This window comes from Osmerus eperlanus, chromosome 16 (genome assembly GCF_963692335.1).
Source record: "Osmerus eperlanus chromosome 16, fOsmEpe2.1, whole genome shotgun sequence".
Taxonomy (NCBI): Eukaryota; Metazoa; Chordata; class Actinopteri; order Osmeriformes; family Osmeridae; genus Osmerus; species Osmerus eperlanus.
Window position 1 is genome coordinate 13,336,930 of NC_085033.1, and position 13,404 is coordinate 13,350,333.

At 43.3% G+C, this 13,404-nt stretch overlaps 1 protein-coding gene across 1 annotated transcript in view; it reads right to left on the reverse strand.

Annotated features, from left to right (window-relative positions):
* The window catches only part of efr3a (EFR3 homolog A (S. cerevisiae)), a 66,084-nt gene extending 61,173 nt beyond the window's left edge, over positions 1–4,911 (reverse strand). Inside the window, exon 1 of the mRNA XM_062481586.1 lies at positions 4,513–4,911. Coding sequence (XP_062337570.1) covers positions 4,513–4,522 — 10 coding nt within the window. The 5' untranslated portion in view covers positions 4,523–4,911. The remainder of the gene's footprint in view (positions 1–4,512) is intronic.
* Between the last annotated feature and the right edge of the window lie 8,493 nt (positions 4,912–13,404).

Consider the following 13,404-nt stretch of genomic DNA (forward strand, 5'->3'; position numbering starts at 1 on the left):
TAGCGATTGCACAGCCTAATACCGAGTCATGTAAACAAAGGAGGGCTCGCCTCACCTGCTCCCACTCCATCATGCTCTCCTTCCCGCCCTCTCTCTCACACACACACACACACACACACGCACACACACACACACACTCTCATACCCACACACGCATGCACACAAATACACCCCCACACACAGACAGACACACACACACAAACCCCCCCCCCCCACACACACGCATGCACCGTCACAGGCACATCCGCAGGCATGGGCACAAATTGCAAAAGGCACCCCTACCGGAGTCGTTGTTCTCCGAATCCATCTTGTTGAGAGGCAGTGGTGAGTGGCTCGGGGCTAGGGACGATTCACAGAAGGCCCTGGCTGGTGCACCTACGCCTCCAGCTCTCTCTCTCTCTCTCTCTCTTTCACTCTCTCTCCCTCTCTCTCTCTCACTCCCTCTCTCGCATTCACAGTCTCATCTATGACCTTGCGGTGCTTTCGTTTCCCCTCACTCACAGCAGAAGTGCTGAGCAGCACAGGTATACAACACTGCAGCACGTCAGGCAGGCCAGCTAGGCTTAGTCTGAGCTTAGCCAGCCATAGGATCACACGCTCAATGGCGTCTTGGACAGCTGCGAATGCAAGGCTAAACACACACACACACATGACATGTTAAGCCTGTGTTCTGCTACTCTCTTTCACCAACCGTCTCTGGAGGAGGGGATCCCTCACTGAATTGCTCCTCCCAAGGTTTCTTCCATTTTTTCTCCTGCAGTGAGTTTTTCCTTGTCTTCCTTGAGGGTTTAAGTTGGTTGAGGGGCAGTTCTATGGGCGTATGTGAAGCCCTCTGTGACATGCTTGCGTGTAAAAAGGGCTATACAAATACATTTTGATTTGATTTGATAGCTACACATACATGTGTTTGAGTATGTACACACAAGCACACACACACACAATGCTGGGCTGCCTGATTACAATGCATGCTTTTTAGTAATGAGCTAAATCTGTGGCAAGTTTTCTAACCTGTCTCTGCCTTGATGAAGTAATTTGTAGGTATTTTAATTATCCTAATTGAAGTGTAATTACCAGGAATTACTAGGATTTATATGCTGCAATAGTGGAGGTGGTGTCAAATTCAGGTTCCTGCTGTGTCACTGCTGTGTGAGCTGCTGTCTACTGCATGTGGAAGTGTGTGTGTGTGTGTGTGCGTGTTGTGCGCACATACTGTACATTGGAGAGGAGCAAGAAAAAACAGGTGGCTTAAGCAGACCTCGACCTTGAGCAAACTAGCACAGCTCATCCAACAAGCCATTCATTAGACAGTCCACGGTGATACTCTTAGAGCTTCTCTCCTCGAAGACAGGCCCACTGTGGACTCAATATGGTCTAAGGCCCTTCCTAAACCCCTTCCAAGAGCAGGGCTCCAACAAGCAGAGAGAGAAGCCCCCTGCATCCTGTGATGGGAGAGGGGGGAGTAACAGCGCAGCCAGTGTTTGGCATCCAGGCAAAAGGTGAGGTTGCAGTGAGTCAATAATTTAACCACACCCTCAAGTCAGCCAGTGAGTCACACCTGAGCTGTCAATCAGCAGGTTGCTCTTTGCCAGTCACTAGAAATATCCAGACACGTAGCTACAGAGGCCACTCGTTACAATGCTTGCACAACTGGTACTAGAGGGGTGAGGCTCGTTTTCAGCAATTATTGATCACCCTCTTGGTGAAAAGTCAATAAAACATAAAATAGCACCAGCTATTTGCTTGCGGTGATTTCGCTACAACCAATTAATCTCGCAGGCCTGTGAGCAGATGTTGTGCTCACGTGTAGGCCAGCGATGTTGGCCTACACGGTTTAGCCTAATGTGTCACACCTCACCCCTGCCTTGCCTTCCTCATCATTCTTCTCTTTGGAACGCACTGTGATCTCGGAGTGAGGCAAAAAACAAATGAAATCTCACATTCGAGCTCGACGATCTCATTACAAAACAGGCCGAGCCGAAAGTGTGAAATCCCCAAAAAACAGAGAATTCTACAAAGGGGGTGAAAAATGGAATCCCACACAACAATCGCTTCAAGATAAAAGACACATTCCGAAAAAGAAACAACTCGACACGAAACACAGAACAGCCTTTGAAGTTATATTTAGCGAGGCCAAATCCTCGCCTAGCATGCCTTCCTCTGCAGCGAATTCAAATGACTGCCACAACAACAACAAAAACACACAAACAGGAACAATACGGAAGAACAATCTCGAATGTACACACCTATAATATCGCCACAGACAAATTACTATTTACATCTGAATCCAAACACGGGGCCCCCCGCGCTGTAGAAATGGCTTTTTAAAATCGCTCTGATCGACACAGTGAGCATCTCAAAGTAAGACGGGGTTGAGGGAGACGAGGAGGAATCCTGTCCTTCCTCTGGAAGACGAAGTCTCTCTGCGTCTCATCTCTACTCCTCATCTCGTTTCAATTCACAAGGACGTCTGTATTGTCTTTATCTACACTGTAACACAGAAAAATATGCACTCAAAGAAGTAACACTAGACACTAGACAAAGAGGAAAACGTTGTATATGCAAGGCAAGCTTAGGCAGACGAAGAGAGTGCTGTTTATTTTGCGACGTATCTTGTGTGGTACTGTACTGAGATTGAAAAACACGACAGAAAAGCCTAATTCTACATCTCTGCTTGACTGAAAATGTATTTGATATAACAGCCCAGTCAGCCCACCTTGTGTACATCCCACATAAACCAGTATTACTGGCAAATGGTACGTGAGAGAACGTGACAGATAAAAAGAACAATCCGATTGCTCGTCTTTGCTGTATCAGTCTTCAATGTCCTATGAAGGTCTGAAAAGCAATTACGTTCGAAACCGGGCACACACAAAGCCCTCTATAGAGCAGGCTACATGCGGGACACATTTACATTTAGTCATTTAGCAGACGCTCTTATCCAGAGCGACTTACAGTAAGTACAGGGACATTCCCCCGAGGCAATTAGGGTGAAGTGCCTTGCCCAAGGACACAACGTCAGTTGGCATGACCAGGAATCGAACTGGCAACCTTCAGATTACTAGCCCGATTCCCTCACCACTCAGCCACCTGACTCCCCAACACGACATAAAAAGGCTCACAAAGCCAAACAACCAAACACAACACCGCAAAAACAAAATCTGAAGCTCTGGAGGAAAACAACTCGTCTCCAGTCAAGTCTTGGCGAACGCGATGGGGATGGTTTCGTCCTGCATAATTACTTAATTGAGGTGGTTAATGCTTTCAGTGATAATGAGAGCCCGAGACCACAGCATGGTGAGATGTTTCTATTAAACACACTCACGAGGCTCTGTTGCTAATAATAGTGGCAGCAAAAGTTGTGAGCTTATGTAGGTTTCATCTCTTGTTCGGATGCATAAGCCTATGTGCCTTCTATTCCTGTCTCTATTAGGCAAACACGCATCTTGCTGTGCAATCTATAAAAAAAAATCTATGTCTGGCATCTAATTACATGCTAATCACAGCAGATTTACCTTGGGGTAGCCTATTTGTGGTCCAGAGTTGCTTGGGTGTCACTTCATACTGTATGTAATCATGCTAGATTGGTCAAACTCACACATCAAAGTGCTTGGGTTTGGGTGGCATAGATGGCAGGAGTGGTGTTTGCACTGTAAACAGTGTTGTTGAGGTGATATGTCGAAGATGCTAATAGCAACACAGTGGTATTTCATAGAGAGATAAGATGCCTTCTGAATAAGATGACAATCAATTTCACTAGTTTAACACAGACAGATGCTAATGTTCATCCCAAAAGTATAGGCAGATATTGGTGAACAACTGATCAACTGTCAGTTAAATAGCTTACCTCAAGTAAAGTCTTCAAGTTACAATATATTTACCTTATATGGTGTGAAAAATGTAGGTAATTCTGTTACAATAGGATACGAATTTAATGAATATAACAAATTTGTGTTTGTTTATAGTCAGGCAAAAGAAATAACGTAGCCTATTAATGTCGTGTAAACTCTGTCAATCCATGACCATGACTTTAGCAGCTTATCTCTAATGATCTTCACTGCCCTGAGCTAACAACTGTCAATAGGACACAGGTAGGATCAGCAAGACCCTAACATAGAGAACATTTGCAGCCTTTACCTAAATATCATGACATTTCTTACACCCATCCCCTTCTCAAAACGGATGACACGTTGTTGACAAAGTCATGATAATCGTTTTGTTTTGCACATGTTTCTGGCTATCAGTTCTTTTCATCTTGCGGTCTGCCACTCGAAAACGCGTACATCGGCCTTTCATGTAAGAATATTGACAGAGGATTTCCCTGGTGAACCATGTATCATGTCACTTAGGTACATATTGAGGATATTGGCGCTGGCATTTTAAATACCTTTGGAAAACAGCCTGATGAACGTAGGCTAATGACTGACTGGTTGTGAATTACAGAGTTTGACGAGCCCCATCGACAAGACATATAAGCCATTCGGTTGACATTCTTCTGAAACAATCAACGCTTACCCGCTGGCATTCTTCGGCTAATGTACCGCAGTTCCTCTGACGTGGGTAGCGAGTATTAGTCTGTAGTTAGCTACATGTAGCTTCTATCGTCCGTGTTCCCCCAAGTCTTCGCTCCTTCACTTCCACATATGGCATTGGAATCGGGTCGACCAAGGACACTGCAATATTAAATCATACATTTAAACTCGACTGTCAACGTTTTCATTGCACATTCAGGTTGAGTCAATGTGTACTCGAGAGAGTCGTGGTTACTCTACAACAGCACCTTCAATCTGGCACCCTGAAAAACAGACTATCAATGTAAAATAATAGATTCGCTTTGTTCGCTTGCCACCCAATCATCAGTTTTAGTTTAGACTACGTTGTTAAGCGACACAATTTACTGTAAGATTCGATGGCTTTGATGTCAAATACCTGTAAACTGCGAGGATTAACCCCTAAAGATTACTGCTTCCTGTAATAGGGCTGCTTTACGTTGACAGCTAACACGGAAGTACTGTAGTTTATTCGAAACCTCTTTTGCAAGGTATAGCCTACATTCAGAAGTCCTGAGTTGGCTGGTAAAACGTTGGAGCAAAAAAAACGAATCAATATTTTATTTGAACAAATCCAGTATTTAATTTATTGTAATTGAACACACGCAGGGTGTTATTTGATTTTAGAATAGTCAAAATCGTCCCTCCCATAAAATTAGGAATGTAGCATACAGTGGGAGTTTGTCTTTTTTCTCTTGTTGCCGTTGATTGGACACGAGCCTTCCAAACCCAAAACCTCATGCATGGTAATCCACAGAAAATAGCTGAAAAGAATAGCCTACCTCTCAATAGTTATTTATGAAGGTGGTAAATGATATGAAGTCATTAAAATCAAATAAAAATACAAAGTTCCATTCAAAATTGTTGTTACAGTAGTAACAGTAGGCTATACAATAACGTTAAGGTTTGTATGATAGGCTACCAATGAAACGCTCACAAAACGGTTGATTCAGTGATTTAATTAATTTAACGTTATGAGCAGCTTTCACCCTCAGTTTAGGCTTAGCCTGTCACCCCAAGGCTTACCCTGTCACCTTCAATGTTTCTTTTCAGCCACTTCACAGTTTCAGCTGCAAAACTGTTGCTTTTCTTCACAGTGGACTTGTGGCCATCCAGTGCTCTCAAGCAAGTCAAGAGTCAAGAACACTGGCACTGGAGACGATCTACATTTAGTCATTCAGCAGACGCTCTTATCCAGAGCGACTTACAGTAAGTACAGGGAAATTCCCCAGAGGCAAGTAGGGTGAAGTGCCTTTTCCAAGGACACAACGTCATTTTGCATTGCCGGGAATCGAACCAGCAACCTTCTGATTACTAGCCCAATTCCATAACCGCTCAGCCACCTGACTCCTTGTCAGCCTGGCAGGAAGGCATTGTGGGTCAGTGAGACTCAAGATGTAATCTGCAGTTCAAGACATTCACCCTCATTAAGACTTGAACCTGTAAGGGTTGAACCTTTCTCTTTAGAAATATGGGATTTCAATGTAGTTGAATTTTAAAAATCAACACAGTCAACAGTGTGTGAAAGTACTCGAAAGATTTTTAAGCCCTTAAGGCCCTTTGCTACACAGTCCATTGGACTTATCTGTGATTAAAAGCTTTCGTCCCACAGATGGCATCTCTAGCATCTGTTAAAACCTACTGACTGACATGTTGAACACCATCCCCACCAGAGAAATTATCCTATTTTTGCATTAATCTACCACAGTGCATCTGCAAAGAGATATACAAATGCACAATAAGGGAAAACAGTGTTCACTCAAATACAGTGGCACATCCTATTACTGACTTGGTTTAAAAAGATTTAGTTGTTGCCAAGTCATGTTAAGCTATTTAGCAAAGACATAAACATGAAAGAGCAGAGTTTTATTTGTATGAATGACCAGGGCACAACCCATGTAATTCATTCTATCTTACCTTGACAAATTACTTATCTGATGACTGAATTGCACAGCAGATGTCCTCCATAAAAAGACTGTACTTTTTTACTTTAATTGATTTACCTGTGTATTTTATTAAGATAAATCAATTTATAATCTGGGATGTGCTTGGAGGGCTGGCACTAATGACTTGAATCAACAGTAACTCTACAGCTGAATAAATACAGTAGGTCAAAAATATTATATTGGATGCATGCTCTGAATTTGTAGGTCTGAAATGAAAGAGATCGTAACCCTGACAAATGTTATGACTTCCAACAATAATTGACTGTTCAGGACTATGCTCGTGACACACTATAAACACACTATATGTCTGCCCTCAATGGGTTTCTCATTGAGTCTGATGATCCCCTACACTGGCCTGTGGGATTTCCAAACAGAAGAATGGGCTCTACTGTGATTTAAGGGAGAGGATGGAGCATGGCTTTAATCTGGGAACAGGTTATCCCTTAGATTTAGAAATGAGGGATGGTACCAATACAACTAGAGAACCAGAAAAGGGACTTTTTTCAAAGCATACATTGTGTGGTGGGTTGGGAGGGGGGGCCATAATGGACTTGATAATGGTCATGCCTCTAGACATATTTTCTAAATGCTGAAATATGGTGCCTCCGGAAAAGGAAGAGCTGTCAGTGGCATGACTGATGGAGAAAGTAATTTGCCACACTGCAATCCTTAAACAAAAAGAGTGAAAAAAACTCTTTTGATGCATTTCACAGTGTTATAAAGTGTGAACCTCACCTAACTCAACTCCTCCAAATGTATCGCTACCCTAAAAGCGAGGTGTGATGTGAGCACAAATCAGCCCCTGAAATCTCCCGAATCCCAAAATACACTTGAGAGGGGCCGTGATAAATTTGGATTGCATAACCAGCTACAGTATGTGCTATGTATCTGAGAACTCACGCACAAACGCACATACAATTATGCACACACATGTTCTTGCTGCCTCCGAACATTATTATTTACATGCATGCACATAGGCATGTTTGCACACTGGTAAACAAATGACACACACACACACACACACAAGAAGAGAAGTTCTGTCAAAGGCTACCGTCTGCACTTCAAAGGCGCATGTGGGAGGAAGAGAGATCCAGCTCTTGTGTAACATATTATGCCTCCTTGGGAGGGTACTGTGTAGAAGCTATGAGCAATAACAACAATTGGAGTCAGGTGGCTGAGCGGTGAGGGAGTCGGACTAGTAATCCGAAGGTTGCCAGTTCGATTCCCGGTCATGCCAACTGACGTTGTGTCCTTGGGCAAGGCACTTCACCCTACTTGCCTCGGGGGAATGTCCCTGTACTTACTGTAAGTCGCTCTGGATAAGAGCGTATGCTAAATGACTAAATGTCTAAATGCAATAAGAGAGCTAGAAAGGTGGAATGGTTTTACAGTATGTGTAAATGGGAGGTTAAAAAAAACTAACAATCTTTCCATAGTTACATAATGATTTTCACACAACTCCCACTTTTCCCACAGAGCACGTTATTGGTTATAGGGACCAGCCAAATAACTAAATTATTAAATAATTCCACCCACATGGTGGAGCTGGTCTCACTAGCTTCCAGATAAAGTGGGTGAGCACTATACCATATTCTTTCTTTTTATCCCAGAGCGACGGTACCCCAGAGCATAAGGTCTAACGCTCTGTCTACAGTAGCTTGGAACAGTACACGATATCCCCATCAGCAGTTTCAGTATCTCAGCCCAGGGCTGTCAAACCCTGATCCAGGAGATCTGCCCTCCTTTAGGTTTTCACTCCAGCTCAAGTTGTTATGAACCTGATTCAAATTGTCAATCAGCTAATTAGGTGTGCTGGATTGTGGTCGGAAGGAAATTCTGCCGGTCAACTGCGCTCCAGGAACTAACATGGTCGGCCCTCCCAGGGTACTGCACTGTGGGTGTTGAATTAAAAAAGGGTACTATCCCTTTAAGAAATGTTTCAGATTTTTCGGAGCGGTTTAGTGATGTAATTTTCAACAAGTGAAACTAAATTGGAGAACAGATATTTAGAAGGATCAATAACTTACGTAAAAAGACACTGTCCGCGTTGTTGTACGAACACTCCAACTTCTCCAAACTAAATTGTGTACCATAGAAACCATATGGTGAGATTTACGTCAGCAAGTGCAAAGTTAGGCAACTACTTTGTTACAATTACTTAAGAGTGTAACAAGCACAAATTTGCAATAGCCGCGACCTATGTTTTTTTTGGACCGCCTGCCCGGCCGGCAGTGAGCTATAGAGGTGCCACTTGTATCTGAAGGTGGTAGATTACACATAGGCCTAAAGGTATTCAATGTGTCAGTTCAAGTGTTTTTCGGGTGTTGTTCATGTCAATAAATGTGGACATTGGTAGAACATTGGTATTGTTATGTACCGGAGGCTAATTAAATCGTGAACTCATAAAGGAGTATTATAATGTGAAGTTGGGCTTCAAAGGGAAAAAAAATAAAAAGTTACAATGCAACAAATGACTCATTGTGGAACACAGTGTACACTGCTGACTGTCAGATGGGATTTTTTCCCAGAGAGGATCGGGGTGGGTGCACAATAGAGAGGAGAAGATACTAGAGGAGAAGAGGCGTGAGATAGGCCTGCTGAATCACATTAAGGATAGGGGGGAAAAACTTACACGAGTAGCTATATGATAATTTGTTCATATGACATTTTTTCTTTATCTTGGTGAAACATGCATCTTAGCGGCCACAGTTGTGCATTATGCCTTTGCATCTTAGGGGAAGACATGGTTTGGGCATTGACCTTTTCTCACTATAGAACTTTCAAATTTCACCTGCACTATAGCTTTTGCAAAGACCAGTACAACAGGTAAACAGTTACATTACAAAGCAACGTAGATATGGGGCATATGGAAAGTAGACAACAGCAGAGCAATAGTAATACAACGTTTACACAAGCTAAGTAGCTGCCACTCAAACAATTTAGTAAACTAGGCTACTTGTCACTTACAGTGCTCATCACGATAATGAAAATGGGTCAACATCGGTCACAATCAAAATAGACATTTGATTTCAGATATTCTCAATCAGGACCCCCGTTTCTCTTCAGTTCAAAAACAATCGTCAAATGTCTTGTCCTTGTCAATTTCCTGTGTGTTCACTGTGCATAACTGGCATTTGACAGCACGTCAATAGCATAGATTATTCCTGGCTGGGCTCTAGAGACGACTTATCAGGGCAACAACAGTTTCAGCACTTTAACATGACTCCCGAGGATTTTCATATTTCTTTTACCCTTGCCCATGCTGGGCCAGAAAATCAATGTTTTTTTCTTTCGCTCCAGACGCTTCTATTTGTACTGCACTGGTTAGAGTGCGGGCTAAGGGGAGCTTTGATTTCACATCCCGAAGGTAGTTGACATTTATTTCACAAACACTTGACATTTGGAAATGGCCTCATCTTGCGATAGTGTGCATGCAGACTTTTACAACTCCCTATGCCGAGGAGGCATTGTGAGAAGCAGCTGGAGAAGATCTGCCTGTCTGGCATTTTGTCTTGAACGGCAAAAGAATAATGCTCTTGCTTTCTCAGTCAAACGTTTATATTTAGAATTTTTTTTACCCAATTTAACTTGCAGATGGATCAGAAATAACACCTCCAGTGAAGTCATCCTGCCAGAGAAAACATAACTCATCGGCCGACATAAAGCGATTACATTTTTTGTTTCTTTCCTACTACAAAACTTCAGACTCTCATATAACTAGAAATATAGGCCAAAAATCCATCCCCTTTGCGAAGCTGCCTATAGTAGGTTACACTGAAGACACAGTCGTCTCCGTCTCCAAAGTAGCTCCTGGAGGCCTCGTGGAATCAACATGACAGGAGCATTGCCTGCAGGAGGAGAAGGCGGTGCTGGGGCAGAGATATCTGCGCGGCCCAGCTGCCAAGCGTCAACCTGCCAACTGAAAGAGTGTAAAGCATCTCGTGCTGCAATCTGGATGTCTCCACTACAACCTCTCCCCCTCCTTTTAATTCTCAGTCTCTTTTGTAGCATATGTAGAGATCCGGAGTGTTAACTTGAGGGCTGTCAACTGTCGCAATAAAAAAAAAAAAAATGCTTGCTCTTTAACTGAATTCAGGGAGAACATCGAGAATGCAGGGCACTTTATATTGACACAATTTACATTTGTGCACACCACACGTTCAAATGTTTATGTCTATCCCTTGGCCTGTCAATCCAAGCCAAGCAGTCCAATTATATGTCTGTTCCGCAGGGAAAGAGGGTGTTGGGTTAGCAGAAGGAGATACATTAACACTTGAGGATGTGCTATGTACTAACACACACATTGTCAATAATAGTTTGCCTCCCTGACCCCAAGCTGTCTCTGTATGAATGTTCTGAGAAATCAGTAAGAGGCTGGAAGAAACACTTTTGGACTTTGCCGTGTTGTCATGGGGATATTTTGGGATCAAAATAGTGGAATTGAAAGAGATGTGAGCTCTGGGAAATCTTCCAGTTTGTGCCAAATCGGCTTGTACGTTCAAAGTTTATGGACTCATTAAAGGGATGTAAATAAGTGTAGAAAAGTTAGGGTTAAAAACATAATTAAAAAAAAAACATAATTGTGGACAGGATGCAATAGATCCTGTAAACCCTGATAACGACCATTCATTTGAATAAGGCATGTTGGAGCAGGGAAACATCTATAACATACAGGACAGTGGGCCCTGAGGACCAGGGTTGAAGACCACTGCATGTGGTATGCAATATTCCCACGGCAAAGGAATGTACTCAACATGACTATACAAATCAAGCTTCTTTTGATGAGCGCTCAGAAAGTCTACCCAGGCGGCCACTCTTCACACTCATCTTCTTGTTATCTAATTATCCGCCTGCTGGATCTCTGCTGGAATGGACTGTTTTGAGGACAATGTGCAAATCAGGAATTATATAGTTTAAAGATAAGATCACTCAGAAAACCTCTCCAGGAACTTGGGGGGGGGGGGGGGGGGGTCGGGTGGCATTTAAATAGTAGGGTAGGCATCTGCTGTAAGTATACACGCACAAGGACATCTCGAGAACAATTGTGAGAATTAAGCGACTATGCACATTGGCAGTCTGTTGGTGACAGTGTGTTGTGACTTGTGATCAGTGATGCAATCTGGCAGATTGTGCGAGTCTCTTTGACTGTTGTGGATTGGTTGTGTTAGTTGTGTTGGTGAACGGGGACTGGGTTGTTAGATGTGTGGTGGATCATGTATATATGCATGGAGGAGTTGGTATTTGAATTGTGGACAGCTTTTGCCTTAGGGGCTTTCTGTGTGTTATGAAAGCATTTGGGATGACTTTCTAAAACAGTAAGCTACAGTGCAAAGGGGGTCAAGGAATCTCTCAAATGCTTCATCATCCATGTTTAACATCCTCATCCAGCATTTCTGTCACTATTTTCCCACCTGCAGTATGAGTTGTCACTAATCTAGTTGTAAACAAACAAACTCTACATTAACTGCTCTGACACCTGGGTCAGTGCGGACGGTTGTGAGGCTGTATAATTCATCCCTGTTTGCTGCTTGGTTGATGAGGCGTACACACACACACACACACACACACACACACCAGCACCTGCACAGCAGCTGGTCCTCTGGCGTCGGTTCAAGCCCGAACACGAGGTCTTACGGGTGGGCGGTCACCGGCCGTCATCAGCGGTCGCTATAGCCTTCATCGGAGAACCGTCGCCGGCAACACCTTCATGCCGAACGCGCCGCCATCCGCCACCTGCTCCCATCAGTGGCGCGCGAGAGAGCGGGTGATTGATGCTCTGCCCGTAAACGGTAAAGCGTGAGTCATCAACCTCCTGCTGTGACAGCTGATGCTGGCAAGCAACATAAAAGCCCTGCAGTTTAGCCTGCCGCAATTAAAGTGACTTGGTTAATAAACAACCTTTATAAAAAAAGGTCCACCCCCTTGCCAAAAGGATAGAATAGGCATAGACTACTCCCAAATATGGAACGGTAACCTACGTGGTAGATACTTTCAAAACTGCATTTTCACAAACTTTCACGTCCTGTTATCCAAAGTAAGAGCCCTCCAAAGCGTAGGCCGAATGAACAAGACACGCCAACAAAACGTCGAAAAGAACACAAAAGATGTACTAATTGTACAGAGAGAAACAGATGACTAACCGCCCCTTTCAATGCGTATCCTGTTTTTTTCGACATGTCTGGGGTTTTCTTTCACAATAACTAAGCTCTGCCGATAACAAACACATACTTATAAGCCATCCATTCTGAATGGATGGCTTATAAGCCATCCATTCAGAATGGATGGCTTATAAGCCATCCATTCAGAATATTGAATCAAGTGATGTTGATTCACTGAGTTTGGAAAAGCAAAAGCAGGGCCTCGGTGAGCCTATAGCTCTCTCTCTCTCTCTCTCTCTCTCTCTCTCTCTCTCTCTCTCTCTCTCTCTCTCTCTCTCTCTCTGTCATTGTTTATTGCAAGGTCCTTTCACTTCGTTCTGTTTTTCTCTTTTATTCTTGTCTGAGTGCTGAGCTTTGCGCAAACTCCTCATTGAGACGCTGATGATGGTTGGCTTAGCTCCTTGCTTTAAAAACCGTGTCAGAGACGTTTCAGTTTTCTCTGTGTCCTGTTCACGACCGCCGCGGGCTTTACTGAAGGAGAAAGCAACCGAAAGATATATTTCTTTAGCCGCCGACTTTGTGCATAAGAGAGTGCCATCTGATTATGCTGATCATGCCATCACTGCACAAAGAACACACACAAGAACACTGTCTGCAACAAAAAGGGACAGGATATTACAACTTCTCAGCACTGGTTGTGGTTGGTGTTCAGCTATCAGGCCGAGCGTCTGTTAATTTATCATGTTTTTTTTTCGAAAAGGGATCGAATAAAATTATTCATTTTTATTGTTTGCAGGATGACAGTTAACTCAT